Source organism: Ciconia boyciana, chromosome 13, assembly GCF_034638445.1.
Source record: "Ciconia boyciana chromosome 13, ASM3463844v1, whole genome shotgun sequence".
NCBI lineage: Eukaryota > Metazoa > Chordata > Aves > Ciconiiformes > Ciconiidae > Ciconia > Ciconia boyciana.
This window is the reverse complement of record NC_132946.1, coordinates 18,117,493-18,135,422: the sequence shown is the minus strand read 5'-3', so window position 1 is coordinate 18,135,422 and position 17,930 is coordinate 18,117,493. Positions and strand designations below refer to the sequence as shown.

The 17,930-nt window shown below is 57.6% G+C and overlaps 1 protein-coding gene across 2 annotated transcripts in view; it reads right to left on the bottom strand.

Annotated features, from left to right (window-relative positions):
• The window catches only part of LOC140658877 (mitochondrial Rho GTPase 2), a 45,174-nt gene that overhangs the window by 6,061 nt on the left and 21,183 nt on the right, over positions 1-17,930 (bottom strand). Inside the window, exons 31-52 of one of the 2 annotated variants that reach the window (XM_072877867.1) lie at positions 17,712-17,871; positions 15,608-15,798; positions 15,150-15,318; positions 14,696-14,807; positions 13,958-14,129; positions 13,102-13,224; positions 12,721-12,901; positions 12,145-12,275; positions 10,974-11,117; positions 9,684-9,803; positions 9,078-9,162; positions 7,038-7,096; positions 5,804-5,885; positions 5,636-5,679; positions 4,269-4,322; positions 3,798-3,850; positions 3,136-3,244; positions 2,577-2,678; positions 1,991-2,089; positions 1,428-1,536; positions 1,030-1,150; positions 80-164 (exon numbers count right to left, since the gene is read on the bottom strand). In XM_072877867.1, the coding sequence (XP_072733968.1) occupies positions 80-164; positions 1,030-1,150; positions 1,428-1,536; positions 1,991-2,089; positions 2,577-2,678; positions 3,136-3,244; positions 3,798-3,850; positions 4,269-4,322; positions 5,636-5,679; positions 5,804-5,885; positions 7,038-7,096; positions 9,078-9,162; positions 9,684-9,803; positions 10,974-11,117; positions 12,145-12,275; positions 12,721-12,901; positions 13,102-13,224; positions 13,958-14,129; positions 14,696-14,807; positions 15,150-15,318; positions 15,608-15,798; positions 17,712-17,871 (2,505 nt within the window). Of the gene's footprint in view, positions 1-79; positions 165-1,029; positions 1,151-1,427; positions 1,537-1,990; positions 2,090-2,576; positions 2,679-3,135; positions 3,245-3,797; positions 3,851-4,268; positions 4,323-5,635; positions 5,680-5,803; positions 5,886-7,037; positions 7,097-7,589; positions 8,043-9,077; positions 9,163-9,683; positions 9,804-10,973; positions 11,118-12,144; positions 12,276-12,720; positions 12,902-13,101; positions 13,225-13,957; positions 14,130-14,695; positions 14,808-15,149; positions 15,319-15,607; positions 15,799-17,711; positions 17,872-17,930 lie in introns of those variants that run through there. The other variant, XM_072877866.1, reaches the window with a different exon arrangement.

Below are 17,930 nucleotides of genomic sequence, written 5' to 3'. Positions count from 1 at the left end.
AGGAGAGCAGCTACGCCCAAACGTGCAGGCCTAGCAGAGAGCATCCCCTCCCCAGGCAGCTCCACCACGCGCTGCTCACCTTGTCGTGCTTCTCAAACAGCCGCTGCAGGAACTGGTAGCCCAAGTGGTTGAGCTCCGTGGAGCAGCCAGGGGGAAGGCGGAACCTGTCGGAAGAGACCCAAGTGAGCCTCCTCAACCCCTGAATGAAGGGCAGCATGCGAGCAGGTCTTCAGCCAAGCCAGATCTCACCCAGAGCACACAGCTCCCTGCTCCCTCCCTGCTCAAGGCCAGTGGTTGTCTCCAGGCCTGGCTATTCCTTGACACAGCCCCCTTGTTTTGGGGAGAAGCCCTCGAGGGTGCACAGTGGCCTCTCCTCGACACATCCGTGCTGCCCAAGCCGCCAGGGAGACGATGTAGCCCTTGCTCTGCCTCGTGCCCAGGGCTTCAGTAGGCCACAGCACTACCCCGGGGTGCTTTCCACCAGCACAGGCCCTGTCGCCTCCCCGCGCAGCCTGCTGTCTGGGGAGAGGACGAGGCAGCTCACAAGCCAAACCCTTTCATTACTGCCAGATCAACACCTCCGGGGTGGCAGGGAGCAGAGAAGAGACAGCAGCTGCAGAATCAGCCGGGAGGGCTACGCTGACAGCTCGCTGCTCCCGACAGAGCCGTTCTGCCTCAGCTCAGGAAGAGGCAGAACAGCCTTCAAAAACCCCTTGCTGATGTCAAGGGAAGTCAGGGACAGGCCTTCATTCCCCACCTCCTTGCCCGCCTACATCAGAGCCAGCAGCACTGTCAGCAGCTCCAAGGACCATTGTATTCATCGCCAACCCCGTGTGTCAGCTCCTGCCCGCGGGGCAAGGTGAGGAGCATGAACCTGACCATGAGCTAAGGGTTGGGATTCAGCCTCAGCTGAGCAGTGGGGTAGACTCCAGGGCACAGAAAGGAGCCAGCAAAGGTGCTGGGGAGCCCGAGTTGCACACCACGGGGATGTCGCACCCTGCCCGCCCCACTCCACGGCAGGATACGCACTGTGGGTAGAGATAGTCATCCGTCAGCTCCAGCTCGTCGTCGTACCCAAAGCGGCGAAGGATGGTCCAAGTGGTCTCGTGCCGGCCCCTCTGGATGAAGAGTGTGTTGAGGAAGAGGAAGCCTGCAGGAGAGATCAGGTGGCTCAGACACAGCGGGGCCAACTGAGCACTCAGCCTCAGGGATCCACTCCTTGGGACCACGCTTTCCCTGGGAAAACAGGCTGCTTGGACAGAGAGCTCTAGTAGCCACAGCAGGCTCAGGCTTGCTTTGACAAGAGGGACTAATTAAGCTTGGAACGAGAGACGGGAGGTTCAGCTCGAGGACAGGGCCCCTTACAATGTGCTGAAGTAGATGGGTCCCTCCATCTGGGAAGTGATGTGGAGCCCTTGTGCTGTTACCGTTCAACGTCAGGCCGTTGTCCTGCACCCCATCTGTGGTGTTCTTCCACACAACCATCTTCACGTCTTCCAGGGCCTGGGGAGCCAGTGGGTTTCCAAAACAGGACTTCTACCTCCCAAGAGAAAGAAGGTCATCGTCAGCAGAGCACACAGACAGCACAACCCTCTGTCTTGCCAGCATCCCTCTCCCTTGGCAAGGAGACGGTGCTTCTAGGAGAGAAAATCCACCCAGCTCAGAGATTACTGCCTTAGACCTTGACCAAACCCCCTTTCTTCAGCATCCCAATAACGTACGACTCTCAACATCTCCAGAGCCTCCTGCTCTTCCCGCTGCAGAGCAAACTCAGCCCCAGCTTAGTGAAGATGGAAGACCCGTGGATCCCCATGTGCTCCGAGATGCACCCTGCGGTGCTTTAGCTGTGCAACAGCAGAAGTACTGAATACAAACGGGACGGCTGTGTCAGGAGAGGGGCAGCGTTTCTGCCTTGTATTGGACAGAAAGGGGACCCCAGCGGCTTTCTGTAAGGGCCTGGGGAATACCTCAGCTCTGCAGCCAGCCCTACCTGGAAGTAGTTGAGTTCATCATCACTAAGGATCTGGTTGTTATCCTGGTCCGAGAGGTTGAAAATCCGGGTCAGCGCTCGTGCACACGCAGGTTTCAGCTGCAAGGTACCAACCACAATGACAAAAACAGGTCACCACCTTCAGCCTGGCCCCTCCTCCTGCTTCCTGAAACCCTGTGCACAGAGGGGTTCCCTTCCTGCACTGGCTGGGAATGCGGTCCAGCTAGGCCAGTACCACAGCCACCTTGGAGGTGGGAGTCAGAAGCAGGACAGCCCACGGGGAACTTTTCTCCTGGATGCTTCCCACCATGGCTGCCACATGGTCTGGAGCACGAGGACTTCTACCCCAACATGCCCCTGGTCCTTGCAGATCTCTGGCCTCGATGTACTCAGCTGGCTGTGCTGAGCATGGGAGATCGGTATTTTCCCCTCTGTCAGCTCCCCCCAGGGGTACCGCTCTCCCCTTGTTCTGGCTGCCTTGGCCCAAACTTTCCACCCTCCTACCCAGGGACAAAAGTACAGCACCAGACCAGAGCGCTGTGACGGGAAGGAGACTCCTCCAGGGGCTGCGAGCAGTGCTTCCTACCTGCTTCTCCTCTGGGTCATAGAGCGGGGCGGTGGGGTGCAGCACAGCTTTCTGGGCATAGTAGAAGAGCTCAGATATGTTCTTGAGGTTCTTGGCAGAGCACTGGGGATTCAAAGGAAGAGACAACCCTGTGAGCGGGGACAGGCGATGGGCTGGTGACAAGGGGCAGAAGGAGGATGACACAAGTTCCCTGAGCCAGACAAGTTGTGCATCAAAGCACACAGCAACAGACCTAATGCTCTGTCCACCATTAGGAAAAAAAACAAAGGGAAACCTCCTGCTCATGCTCTGGTTTGGCTGTGCCCATTCCACAGCCCCAGAGCCAACAGGGGCTGCCTGCAGCTCCAACACCAGTTACAGCTAGAGAGTGGGCAGACACCGAAACCCACTCCCTGCAAGGAAGGCAAAGGACAGAAAGCCTCAAGACCCAGATAGGGGTACTTCTGCAGAGCAACATTAGCAGGACAGATCTCCACAAGCACGAAGGTTCCCTGGCTTATGCCACACAAGTACTCCTACCCCTCAGGGAGGCTTTGCAGAAACCCTCCAGTTCCCTCACCTCCACACAGGTCTCGATCTCCGAGAACTGGTTCATGATGGGCAGGATGACATCCATGGAGCTCCCCACCTGCAGGTCAGACTTGTTTCCCACTAAAATAATGGGGATCCTGGGGAAGAAAGATGGAGTGTCAGAGAGCATGAGCGAGGCCACCCCTCTCTTGGTCTCAGCCCTGCCCCAGCCACGCGTGCTCCCAGGCAGCAAGCCGGGGAGCCTCCCCACCCTCCTCCACGAGGTCCACTGCAGCTTTCCTGCCTCCCACGGCTAGGAGCATCCATCTGGAGAAACAGACTGCCTGATCCCGCTTATGCTTTCACCCAGCAACAATATGTTCAGGAGCCTTTAATCCAGCACAGCAGCCTTCTGCCTAAGTGATCCACACACAGATTGTGGTTTCTGTGCTCCCTTACTCCCTTGGCAGCCTCCTCTCCCTACCCGGAGAAGAGATCAAAGAGGGGAAGGAACCCTCTCCCATGGCCCTGTGCCTCAGCTAGATCTGTGAGGGAGAAAAGCCCCCACGTCCTTCTGCTACAAGTAGTCTGGCCACAAGCCACAAAGCTGGTTTGATCTGAGCAATCTCTGCATGATGCAAAGGTGGTGGGGACGCCGCAGCCTGCAGAATCCCCCAATTCTGCACCCGTGGACCACGCCACACACAGTACCTGGAGCCCTTTTCAACTCCCCCGTTCACCATGGGGATCCACTTTGTGCGAATCTGAAAGGCGAGCACAGGGAAAGGCCTGTCAGCACAGCCTGGGGAGGGAGAGGCAGCTCCCAGCACAGGCGCCGCGGCAGTCAGCAGGGCCCTGCAGCCATCTGCTCCCCGGCATTCCCCCGCACCAGCAGGCAGAGCAGACCCAGGGATGCTGGCTGCCAGCAGAAGGATGCAACAAGCCTGTTGCCCCCCAGCACGTGAGGACCACAGCCAGTGTGGGAGCAAGCCTGGACTGTGCTCAGCCTGCCTCTGCTTGCAGGGGTCTCAAACCCCAAATCCCCGTAGGGCTGGGGGGCATCACTACCCACCCACACCAAAAAAACAGGGCAGCTGGGAAGGACCCAGCGCTGGGAACCCCTTCCCCTCTGGTGCTGCCGCCGGAGCAGGGCCGCTCAGGGCTCCTGCGGGGATCTGTTACCTTCTCGATCGTGGCCTCCTTGGTGACATCGTACACCACGCAGACCACGTTGGCCTGCAAGAGAGAAGCGGGCAGAGGGTGGTCAGTGAGGGTCCCTGCGGTGCACCCACCGCAGCGGGGAGGCAGCCTGAGCCCGAGGCACAGCCTTGCCATAGCCACAGGCCGGCCCTGCGGCCAGGCAGCTCCAGCCCCACACACTGCAGTCACCGTGTCACGAAACCCGGCAGCAGCGGTTGAGCATGCGTGAGCGTGCACGCGTACATGCAGCCCTCCGACACAACGGCTCGCCCGCTGTCAATACGAGCTCTACAACGGCCTGCTCGGGGCAAAGACTGGCTCCTCTGCTTCAGGAGCTGCCACGAGCACATCTGCCTCCATGCCCAACGCCCCAGTTCCCTGCTCCCACACCTCACTGTCCCCCCCACGACGGCTCTGCCTGTACCCCATGCCGGGCCGGTGGCCGCTGCCCTCCTCCCCTCCCCAGCCCCGTGCAGACAGCGCTGACACCAACGCTTTATTTGAAGCAGACAGGAGGGATCACTGGCTCTTTCAGGAGAGAGTTTAGTGCTAATCCCGAGGACACACAACGGTTTAGGCAGGATTTCCTGGAGCTATTTTAAGCCTCTGTATACTCTTGCTGTCTGGGTGGAGGGAGCAGGACCCCTATGCCCACCAGCCCACCTCCTTAGCTGTTAGCCACCGAGGTGGAAAGATTAAATAGCTTTGCTCACGTGAGATGCACAGAGGAGAGACAGTTTTATTATCCATAATCAAGAGGTCCTCCTCTGTGCAGAGCTGAAGTTAATCCCAGGGCAGAGAAGAGCAGCTGGGCCCACCCCAGCCAGCCGGCTGGACTATTCCTCCATGGCTGCTCTGAGGGACACAGGAGCCCTCGTCCCTCCCTGCCCAGCGCTCTCCTGGACTGCAGCTCCCAAACCAACTCCTCTGTGCCACTGCTTCATCAGGCAGCCACAGGGACCTAATGTAGGGAGCAGGGGGGTCTCGCCCAAGCTCAGCAACTGCTTCTCCCCTCTTCTGAGTCTGTTGGGAACACCCTGAGGCTAAGAGTACATCATCTGCTCAGCAACCTCCTCCACCTCCTGGTGGGCAGTGAGTGGCCCCCCACTGCTCTCCTTCTGGAGGCTCCCCGGAGGGCTAGCACAAGCCACACACAACAGCTTACAAGACAGAGAAGGATTAAACAAAACCCTAAACAAACCGATAGCATTAATCCACAGATAACCAACTGCCTGTGCATCTCCGGGTGGCTAACAGGGAGAGTGAGCAGCCATGTGTCACTTGCCGGCTGCGGTGCTATAGGCACTGCAGGCTCCTGTCCTGCAACAGCCCTGCCCAGCCCCGCTCACCTTAGCGATCTCCTCCTGCAGCTCATCCTCCGTCTGCTCCGACTCTGGACGGGGAAGAGAGCCATCACCAACCGCCCACGGCAGCAGGGACCCCTTCCCACTCCCCTCAGCCAGGCAGAGAAGGGGAGAAGCGAGGTCAGCAGGGAGTGAGGAGGGACGGGGCCCTACCTGAGTAGTCCACTATGTGCGTGGGGACCTTCTCAGGCGTGACATCAGCCGGGATCGTGATCTCCTCTGCGCGAGGAGGCACCTGCAAAGCCAGCACGCTCCGTTCCAGCCAGCTGTGCTGAACACAACTGAGAGGACGGGTGACAAGGGACTTCAGATCCTCACATGGCTGCTGCCCAGCACCCTCCCTGCCAGGGTGGGATGAGCTCCAGACCACAGATTGCTCTTGGCCCACCGGGCTGCAGCTGCGGCTTTGCTCGCTACAGTTCAGCCCTCGCACAGCCAGTGTCCCCCAGGTGAAACCCCCGATCACCTCCTGGCCCCGAGCCCTGCCTCAAGGCACAGCTCCTGACGGTGCTGAGTCCTGCCAGGGAAGTCGGCTTTCAGACAAGCCAGTGCTGCTTCCCCTGCTACCGCTCCGGAGATAAGCCCTCAGCACTCCCCCAGCTCTCCGGCCTGACCTCTTGGCAGCTGGGAGAAGCGCTAAGCTGATTGCCGGGGCTTTGCTGCGAGAGCATGGGAAGGTCCGCGGAGCTGGTCCTCCCCCGAGCCCCCGGAGCTGATGCTTCCCAGTGCAAACATCGCAGAGGACACCATCTGCTCGCAGGCAGCGGGAGAAGCCACCTGACAGCCAGACCAATCCTGTTTCCCCATCCAAACCACGACGGGACAGTGAGCCACCGAGCCGGAGGCTCCGAAGGGTACACGCAGGCAGGCTGGATGCTGCTCCTTGCAGATGACCCAGATCAAAGCACCAAGCCCTTCTCCAGATAGGCACAGAAGGGGAGGGAACGCGGCTCAGCCCCTTCCAAGGGCTCTGTGCCAGTGCCGCCGCAGCAAGGCTGGAGCTGGGGAGCAAAGGGCCCTGCCACAGAGGGTGAGGCTGGGCCCCCCGGCCTGCTGCGCTGGTGGACACAGAGACCCCCAGCAGCAGCGTGCTGGCCGCAGCAGCGGGGAGCAGCGCCCTGGGAGGTACCTACACCCCTCCCCAGGGCAGACGGGGCCCCAGGTCAGGGATTAGAGCACAAACTGGAGAGAACGCCACTCCAGCTGGAGCTCCGTGCGGTCCTCACAGGCTTGGGCTCACCCAAACGAGCCCCGTGGCTGTCACCTGCCCCAGGGAGCTGGGGGCACCTCCCAGACACCCGCCTCAGCCCAGCTCCGACAGAGCCGTCCCACCGCCGCCTGGCAGGGCACCCAGCGAGGGGGCCCAGAGGCTCCCCCCCCCGCTCACCTCTTCGGGGAACTCCTCGCCCACCAGAGCCATGATCAGAGATGTCTTCCCCACCTGGGCTAGGAAAGAAAGGGAAGACACTGGCACCGGCCCGGCGGAGCCCGAGCTGGACACGGGCCGGGGGCAGCGGCCGGCGGCAATCACACCCGCGGGGCCCGGGGCGGCTCGGCCCGCGGGCGAAGGGGCCGCCGGTGTCTCTGCCCTGCGGGGGACCTCGGGGCGGAGGCCGGTAAAGCGGTGCAGCGCTTCAGCCCGCCTCGCCGGCGGCGGGGAGCGCGGCTCGCCCGAGGCTGCTGGAGGGAGCCTACGGGAAGGGCTCCGCCCGCAGGAGCCGCCAGAAACGGGGGCCCGCGGGGCTGGCAACAGCGGCCGGAGGGCACCGCTGCCGGGGCCGTCACGGCGGGGGACCCCGCCAGCCCCCCTCCTCCCCCCCCGCCCCCCCGCGGGCAGGCCCGGCCGCTCCCCCCGGCCTCCCCCGCAGGCGAGGCCCTCCCGGTGCCGGGTGGCACCCCACGGGCCCCGGCCCGCCCCGAGGGCCCGCCGCCGCCTTACCCTCCCCCAGCAGGAGGATGCGCACGTCCCGCTTCATGGCGGCACCGCCGCCGCTCCCGGGGCCGCCGCCGCCGCCGCCGCCTCCCCCCGCGCTTCCGGCCACACCAGCGAGCGGCAGCGCAGAGCGGCGCGGGCAGAGCGGCGCCCCCTGGCGGGCAGGGGTGGCGGGCGGCACCCCCAGACCTCCTGGCTTCAGCTTTCGATGTTTTATTAACAAAAACAAAGGGCAAACGGGGCCGTAGAACACATCCCGCAACCGCCCGGGCCCGGCCTGCGGGCCCGCCGCCGCGTCCGGCCCCAGCAACCCGCGGGCGGAGCAGAGTCTGGGGCTGGGGCCTGGTTGAGGCCTAAGCCGGGGCCTGGCCCAGGGGAGCTGGGGCCTGGCCCAGGGCCCGCGGCCGGCATTCCTCCCCTGCTGGAGAAGCGCCACTGGTCCAGGGGGCTCCCGGCTCAGCCGCCCGTGAGCTCCCAGACGAGGACAGCGCTGTAGGAGGCTGTGAGGAGGCGACGGCCGGAGGGGGCGAAGCGGCAGAGGTGGACGGCGTCGTCATGGCCGGCGTAGTCCTGCGCATCGCTGGCGGGGCAGCACAGCAGCCTCAGGAACCGTTCTGCGGGGAAAGAAGGGGGCTCAGTGCCGGCAGAAGGAGGCCCCGCTGCCATGGGGCTTGTCGCTGCCAGGAGCACGGTTCCCAGTCACCCCCCCTGCGGGACCTCTCCCCCCTGCTGAGCTGCGAGTCAATAAGCTGAGTGACAGGGGACAGCTTCTTGCCGAAGCAAGCAGGCAATTAACGGCGGGTAATGGGGAGAGAGCGTGACATAGCAGCTCTTTGCTGCGTGCCAGACCGTCACAGTGCAGTAATGGATGCAGTAGCACGCTTTAGTGCAACGCTGCTGTCTCACCCCCCCGCCAATGCGCCTGGCCCTGGGCTCAGCAGATGCCCCGCAGCTCGAGGAAGGGAATGGAGCTCACCCACTCGTGGGAGCTGTTGTCAGAGCAGGATGGATATAAGTAGTGCCTCCCCAGGCAGATACAAACAGCTACAGGAGCAAGGTGCCCTTGACTGGAGAAGGGTGCTGATCATCCCCGTCCTGGGGTAAGGTCCCTTCTGCCTCCCAGAGCCACAGAGCTGTTTGCTCGTCAGCGGAGATGAAGACAGCCCGTAACCCTAAGGAGTCATTCGAGTGACAAATCCTGCTCATTGACAAACAGGACTGAGCTCATGCATCTTGTTTCTGACCTATGTGTCCCTCAGAGCTTTCTCCTTGCCTGACGCATACCCTGCCCAGGAGCGGGGCAGCTACCTGCAGTCCCAGGACCATAGCTCCCAGGGTCTGAGGACACGGGCTGGCGTGTCCTCTTGTTTAAAGGAAAAAAGGACACATGGTTCCCCTCAACCACAGGAAGAACAGGAGATCCCTCCCCACGGAGGGTAACACGAGGAGAAGGCAGCCTGGGCAGCAGAGCCCACGGCACTCTCCGGTACTCACCGCCGAAGCCGATGGCCATGAAGCGTGCTGCAGGAGACAGGCTGAGTGATGTGGCGAAGTACGGCAAGGAAATCTTCTCAACTACCTGCGCTCCAGCAAGAGAAACACACCAACACCTCAGAAATGAGCAGGCAAGAGACCAGGGCTGCTGCAGTGACAGTCGTTTGGATAAAGGGCTCCACTCAAAGGGGAGGCTGACAGATGCACAGCACCTCTCAGAGCCTGGAAACCGGCCAAAGGCAGCAACTTTCCAGAGGAGACTTGACTCAACAATTTAGAGACCGTTAGCGCTCCTGAAAGCAAACGCCTTCCCCTCCTGTCCGATCGAAAGGCAGCAGGGCAGCAGCAGGCACTGGCAGCCTGCCCAGACACAGCCCGAGGCAGGGGCAGGGCCCTGCCACTCACCGGTTACCTGGGCCAGACTCGGAGTTTCTGAGATGAAAAGCTGTCGCCCTGAGCAGCTGCTCGCCTGAGCCCACCCCACACCCTCAGACTTGGCTTTACGCGCAGGGCAGCACTGCCTCCCACCACCGCACCTCGTTCGACATGGCCACGGCCCCGCAGTGGCAGAGGAGCGCCTGTGCCACCCTGGCAGGCCATGAGTACCTGCTTCTTGCGCAGACTGTAAAACAAGGCTTCCTTCTGCATCCCAAAGCCGACGTAGACCAGGGTACCGGGTTCCCAAGGGCAGAACGCAGCCAGGCTGGGCGGGAGGCTGTCGAGACCCTGGCAGGGGAAACCAAAGGCAACAAAATCGGGGCTAGCTTCTCCAGCCCAACCCAACACAGCAGGGGACAAAAGGAGGACATGGAGGGACACCAGCCCTTGGGCTGCAGGTGTCTGAGCAGCAGGAAATTAGTATGATGGAGGCTGTTTCCTCCCTCTTGCATTGCCACCTCAGATGTGCTCACGGCAAAGCAGGAGCAACCACATACTGCCATGGAAACCTGAAGAAAATTGTTTACTGTCATAGGAGCAAGATACATGAGGGTCCAACAGGTTGAATTTCCACTGAGGCATTATTGCTACGTGGGCTTGAAGGTGGGATTGGGTTATGGATCAGTTTAACACAAGAAAATAGGGCTCAGAAGATAGATCTTTAGTAGCGGATGCAAGATCAATCCTTCCCCCGTTCACTGTGGGGAGACCTGTAGTGAGTTTCCTTCATGGAGAGGAAATCCATCATTTCGGAAACAAACAGGAGAAACGTTGACAGAACCCAGCTGCTGTATGGGCCTGGACGGTGCTCGGCCCTGAGGGTGGCAGGCTGAGGCACCACCACTTGCCCCCTGAAAAGACCCAGCTCCCTTCTGCATGCCAATGTTGCATGTACCAGGGACCATCTCCACATCCTCCCAATACAGACCCTCCCCCCCTTTCTAGCAGGTGTCCTGCTGCCCAAATCTCACACCTGGGTTGGAGCCAAAAAGTGTTCTGCAAAGCGTCACAGACACACAGGGCTAGAGTACTTGCCTCTATGAACCCATCCCTGGGCTCCTGGCTCTGAATATTCATGCTCTTTGGGCGTGTCAAAGTTAGCAGCATGCTCAGAATTAGGTCTCTCTTCTGTGCGCTGTGCTCACTGCTGCCTGTGCTCTGTTTTGCATAGCACAGGGGTGTCAGCTCTTTGCAGATGCAGTTTTTGACTCCTCACGCTTACAAAGTCAGTGCTTCCTGGTGGTTAGGCACTGCTACAGTTCCCACTGCCTTTCGACACGCAAGAAGGTGCATTAACAAGAAACTCTACGAGCAGCAGAACTAACGAAGATGACTTTCCTAAGCACACGTTCTCTTTGGCCCCGTCCCACTCAGAGCCTTGAGGCATCCCTCCTCCAGCTTGGCTGCTGCCGAGACCCACGCCACGAGCAGGCAGGGGCTGGCAGGTGCCACGCTCACCTCGGGGCCGGCAGGAGCCGGGAAGCTGAGCCAGTCGAGGAGCTCGCATTTATCCTTCAGCCAGTCGGAGGCCCAGATGCTGACTCGTCGGTCCGAGCTGGTGGCCAGCCAGAGCTCACCTCCTTCCACCCCAAAGTCACGGTACTACAGAAGATAAAAGCAACGCTGTGACTCTGGCAGTACAGGAGCTTTACAGAAAGCTGCCACTAGAGCTAGCGTGGGGCAGGAGCTCGTGGGAACACAGGCCTTATGCTGTAGGGGATCAACGCCAGGATTAACCTTCATTTGGGTAGTGCTTAAAGTCACTTAGAATGAAATAGAACAAGAAAGCCATGGTATCAGAACTGGCGGCATGCTCCGGGCTGAAAGCCCCAGCAGAAGAGGCTGCTGGAGGAGGGGTGAGCGCCTGGCCTGAATGACACAGATCTCTTCCCTGGGACGCACTCCGGATCTGCACATCTGCTAGGGGAGTACTTGCAGATACCATGTGTCTCCTGACAACATCCTTCACCTAAAACCAAGGAAGATCTCCTAATTCTAGAATAACCAGGGAACACAGCCTTGCAGTGTGGATGATTCTAAAGCCTGAGAAGTTAGGCAAAATTACTCTCATTTCCACTGCACAAAGGAATAAGACTGTCCATGAAGAGAAGGACGAAGGCGATGCTAAAACCATCACACTGCTGCACAACCGAGTCTTCCTAGCTCCACAGAGGAACGGTACAAAGAGCCAGCTACACACAGGAGGCCAGGCTGCCAAGGAGCGATGCGGGGAAAGCATACTGAGCCCTTTCTCGGGAGCACAGGGGCTGAACGCTCACAGCCCGGGCTGCTCTCAAGGCGTGCTGCTCTCCAAGAGCCTGCAGTGTGGGCACACATCACATCTGGGTGCAGTGTGTCTACAACAGCCACCAAACGTCCCCCTGCCTGCAGGCACAGCCTCGCTCGGGATTGCACGTGCAACACCTGCGGCTTTAGCCCCCTGAAGACATCCCTAGAAAAACTGAACAGAAGTTACTGGAGGGGATGGGGGCCTGAAGAAGAAAGGCGAGGGACAACAAAGCAAGCTTGCTGACTGACACAGCCACACTGCTGCTGCTTCCCACAGCTATGCAGCGACTCACAGGGGACTCGCTCCCGCACAGCACCGGGGCAGAGGGTGAGGTCTCACCTGCTTCCTGGTGCACTGGAGAACAGTGATGGGGGAGCCTTTGTGGTCAGCGAGGACACGGATAGTCATTCCGGTGCGAGGGCTGCTGACAGCCACAAGCCCGTCCTTGCCCCCCGATAAGATCATTTCTCCTGTGGGCAGAGGACAGAAAAGAATGGGACACTTCTTGTAGGAGAAGAAAAAGCCCATAGGAGAAAGGTCCAAACCGGTGTTCCAAAACACCGTGAAAGGCTGGGAACATCTAAGTCAAGGGCTGCGTAAGAGGAGATGTCTCAGAGACACGCACTAAAACACCACACTGAAGAGGAGCCACTGCAGATTGTAAGCAAGAGGACACAAAGGAATGCTTCTTATACCCAAACCCACTGCCAATATAGCTCCTGTGTCCCATTTCCCACATGCTCAGCTGGCAGAGCTACCAAAGCTCATTGATATAAATTCTCTGGCTCTCCCTGGCCCCAGGTTTTTGGGCAGGTCGCCAGTATGCAGAGCGGCTGGAGGTCAGGGTAACCCAGGCACAACCAAGCCATGCTCCCCGAGGCAACATCTCCCCACTGTTATAACAGGCAGCCTCACCGTCTGTGGAGTAGGTGATTGCCGTCAGTGCAACAGCATGGGGGTGCATTTTCAGCTCCATCTCTGTCCTGGAAATGCTGAACACGCGGATGGTGCCATCGCTGTACCCTGCCACTACATGCTGGCTCTCAGCTCCCCACACAATGACTGGACAAGGCTTCCAGGCCAGGCACTGGCAGCTCTGCAAAGGAACCAGGGCAGAGACCCCCGATGACACAGTGAAGACAGCAGGACTGTGCAATTGAGTGCACTAAAAGCTCCACCTGCAAGTATTTCTCCAGCTTTAGTCTACTCCATGAGGACACAGCAGTCCTTGCCATCCCAAGCAGTGGACTGTGCCCTCTACCAAGAGGAAGAGATTGACGTACCACAAACGATTACCTGATTGAGCACCTGGAACTGTACCACCAGCTCCATGCTGCCCAGAGACCAAATCCTCACGCTGCCATCTTCCCCGCACGTTGCGCAGTGAGTCTCGTCAGGACTGAAGCACACTTCGGTCACCTGCAGCGAGAATGGAGATGGGGAACAGGGGCCCTACAAATGCTGCAGCCTAGAGGGCATCAGCTCCTCTGCCCCTCTCATCCCCCAGGACTCCTCTCATGGGAGACACCAGATAAGAAGCCCCAGACGGGAAGAAAGGTGTAAGATGTAAAGGTTTGGTTTTCTGCTTCAATCTCGGGCTGAGAACTAGGCTTGTAATGGAAACCAGTAAACCTAACTCCAAAGCTAGGACCAGGCACTACACAACATAGGTGTAAGTAAAATACCGTTTCTTCTACCATTTGAAATCTTTTGTCTGCAGCATAAAGATACCCCAAAGCAACAGCAAAATTCACTTTTTTTTTTTTTTAACGTTTTAGGCAAAGAAAACGTTATCCAATATGGACGTCCAGCTACCAAACAGAAGGCAGGCAGAAGTCACAGCACGCAGGATCGAAGCCTTAGTGATTGCAAACTACGTTCTTCCGCTCCAGCAGAAAGGCCCACAGCTGCTCCCAGGCTGTGGCTGTTAAACACCTAGGGCTAGAGCAGATGAGCTCAGACTTCTTGATGTTGGACTCCTCAGTGTGCACATTTCTCTCGACTCCTCCGTGTTGTCCTGTCAGCACTAGTGAGCCCTGCAGCTCCCTGACCTCTCCCACGGCCAGACCAGGGAACGCTTCCCAGGGCACAGACAGCACACACAGCACTCGCTGCTCTGCAGGACAAACCACTCCAGCCCAGCCCCTCTAACCTTGTTCTTGTGGCCGCTGATTAGTCGGATGCTTGTGCTCTCTGTCCAGTTGATGTACCACAGGGTTCCTGCCGTGGTGCCCACAATTCCCATTTCTAGAGAGTCATCAAAGGCTGCACTGACTATCGTCCCGTCGAGGGTAATCTCATGTTCTAGCAGGACCGAGCTAGACCTGGAGGAAAGGAGGATGCGAGAAGGACTGGCTCAACTGTTGGAACAGCCACTCTGTCTCCTTTAAATGCAATTTTCTAATGACCCCAGTCATGTATTTGCAGCTAAATGGTTCAGTGAGGGGCTCCTGTACATTGAACAGTGACTACCGTTGCATTTGCACTGCAACCATCTTTTATAAGAAACAAAGAAAATAGGGGATGCAACAGCATGAGAGAAGAAACAAAGGCAATGTATTTCACTAATTCTCTTAAAGAAGTTCCTACAGATCACCAACACAAACTTCAGGCATGATAAACTGCACCCACTTCCAGTATTAAGAGGGTTCAGCTACCTGTGGCAAAAATTCAGTAAAAAGATCCAGACAGAAAGAATCAGTAGTCACGGGATGGAGAGGAAAAGCTAAGGATGAAGAGCAACAGGAGCAGCGTGGTTGCAGGCAGAGCCGATGTCTGTCTCTGAAAAGCCACCTCTCAGACAGGTCTTGGGAGCTGCCAGAAGAGCATCTCAAGAGCATGGCGAGACAGGCACGAGCACAGCGGGGACGCTGAGGCCACAACCTCCTACCTGGCATCAGGACCTTTCAGCCTCAGCTCCTGCACAGCGGCCACTGCCCACAGACGGATGCGTTTCGTGTTGCTGCCGCTCACCAGCCTGTTGCGCCGACACACCAGCACACCTGGGAGGCCACAGGGGAACAAAGGGCACTCGTGAATATCCACCGCTCTCGGCCATCACCCAAGGTGTGCTCCTGACAGCCAGGCCACCGATTCATTCGGGCATGGCAGCGGGGGTCTTCTACAGCCCAATATCCAGCGTTTTTACAGACTAGAAGTGAACCCTTCAGGAAACCCAGGTCACAGATCCGTTGCCACCCCACACATCTTGTATCCGATACAGCAAACTGTTTTTCCAAGCACAGCTGAAATCAGAAACCTGCAAGCTCATTGCTCTTCTTTCCTAACGAGTTCCCATAGAATTCGTTACAGCCCTGACAGACGCCCGGGGCATCTGCACCCACCGATCTCGCCCTCGTCGGCCTCCCATGTCATGAAGCAGCGATTAGTCTCAGTGTCCCACACACAGATCTGGCCTGAGTTGGTCCCACTATAAAGAAGAGTGTCGGCACCGTAGCAGAGAGAGGTCAGCTCCACCGGCCCTAACACGTCTGGGGCAGGGGCCCGATGAACCTGCCAGAGCGCATAAAACAGACACGTCAAAGAGAATATGGTGCTTACCTACATAAAAAAAACCCCAAAACGAAACAAAAAACCCCTCACCCTACCCTCAATTCACTCAGTTAATGCCTCAAGTACAACTGAAAGCCACTCATGGCCCACCAACATCATCTCACTAAGAGAAATCATCATCTCTCCCAGATTTGTGGGGGCAGAGCCTCCATCGCACTCACCAGGGGCTTGGAAAAGAAGTCAGAGATGCTGAACAGAAATTTTAAAAGAAGGTAAAACTGAGGTTTACCTTGAGGTTGACATCAGCTCCTTGCTGCTCCAACAGCCAAAACGTCACGGCTCCCTTCCCCACGCAGGCCAGTTCTCTGTGAGAAAGAGGACTAAAAGCCACATCATGGACTGGCTCCGAGATACAAGTCGACGACATGAGTTCATAAGTGTAGGTATTCCACAAAGCAATGGTTTGATCGCTGTAGTCCCCTAGGTAGAACATGAAAGACAGTAGGAGGAAAGTCTGCAGCCTCAGTGTTTCTTCAGGATGCTCACAAGCATACACACTGCACACATGCATCAACAGTGTCACTCCCTTGTCCAGTTGTTCAGAGACAACTGCTGCAAACACTGTCCCAGGCATGGACACAGCTCCTTGCGTGTGCAGCAAAAGTTGCACGACACGATGGGTCCTCATCCAAGTTGAGGACAGACAGAACTGGCCCAACACTTCATGCTGGAGGTTGTAGCAAACCTGGCCCTGCAGTGGGGTCTGCAGCCGGCATTTGAACCGGCCAACGGCTGGCATGGTAGGGATTTCAGCAGGCAGAGCAGGTTTTCTGCTGTTTCTACCTCCTTAGGAGCTACCGCACACCTCAACGTATCACAGAATCACAGAATCGTATAGGTTGGAAAAGACCTTTAAGATCACTGAGTCCAACCGTAAACCTAACACTACCAAGACCACCACTACACCCTGTCCCTAAGCACCTCATCCAAACGTCTTTTAAATACCTCCAGAGATGGCGACTCAACCACTTCCCTGGGCAGCCTGTTCCAATGCTTGATAACCCTTTCAGTGAAGTAAAATTTCCTAATATCCAGTCTAAACCTCCCCTGGTGCAACTTGAGGCCATTTCCTCTCGTCCTATCACTTGCTACCTGGGAGAAGAGACCTACCCCTGCCTGTCTACAGCCTCCTTTCAGGCAGTTGTAGAGAGTGATAAGGTCTCCCCTCAGCCTCCTTTTCTCCAGGCTAAACAACCCCAGGTCCCTCAGCCGCTCCTCATAGGACTTGTGCTCCAGACCCTTCACCAGCTTCGTTGCCCTTCTCTGGACACGCTCCAGCACCTGCTCTGCACAAGCCCTTCAGTGATACTGTGCACCCAGGGCTAACAACAGTCTTGAAATAAGAAAGGGATATCACCACTGCTGAGGTCAAAGCTGAGGTGGGAACCGATCTTAATGGAAGCCACCATATCTGGGTGGCAGCAGAAGGCACTGGCCTTGGTGATGGCAAACATCGCCAGCTCCCAGACAGCTCTGGAGGACGGTGCTCTCCTGCTGCCTTTCCCAGGCTCCATAAACTCAGTGGAGACTTTCAGTTTTTCTCTCTTCTGCAGCCCAGACCGGAGCTGGAGGAGGACTCCTCTCCCACGCTGCTCCGTGGAGAGCACAAAGCTCTCTTCCTCTCCAGCAAAGCTTGCTTTTTTCCAAGGGCAGACTCACCCGCCCAGAGAGAGAGTAGTGCCTGCTGCACAGGTCCTCTCTCATGCAAAACAAAAACTTACTAATTGCGTATTTGTCCTTTAAATGTCCCCTGCCTAAACAAAACAGACAGCTTGAGTGTCCATCTTGCGCTGGCATCGCTGCCTGGCAGGAGGTGCACAGTTTGAAGCCTGGCTACTTCTATGCAATTCCACCTAAGCAGCAATAAGAATTCCAGAAGGCGGCTTTTCCCTTTGGATACTATATATAGTAACTGCAAACTATTTACATGGGCTTAACAAGCACTAGTGAGCCAGGAGAAGAACGCTGTAACTTCAAGAAAAATGAGCCAGCTGGGGCAATGAGAAAACTGAAGGGGAGCTGGAGGGAGCCCAGCGTTCATGCCTGTGGCTGAGATGCACAGGGTGCGTGCTTCCCCTCAAAACGCTGCCAACAGCACCCTGGAAGCACGCTCAGCTGCAAAGAGTACCTCTGCAGGTAGTCACTGCCAGGAGGACCCGAGATCACGTGCAGTTTTACACACTGCATTATCCATTGTCCTGCAGCTACCAAGCAACAGCTTCATAGCCACGAGCCTGGTATGCATCTTGCAGGTATTGCACATCTTCCTCCCATGAGCTGTCTGCTCTAGGGTGTACTCCTGCACCCACACCTGGTGTTACAGGTATACTCACCTAGGGTAACAAGGAACCTGTCATCCCGAGAGAATGCCATGGCTTGTACTTGTGTCTCGTGATGGAAGAGACTTGCTGTGCAAACCCCATCCTGGATGTTCCAGATGCAGATCTGACAATGGGAGTCTCCATTCCTCTTTCCCGAGGCAGAGGCAAGAACCTAACAGAACAATATGTCGTCACTGAGATCTTGGTAAATAATTAGAGAACACTTCATTA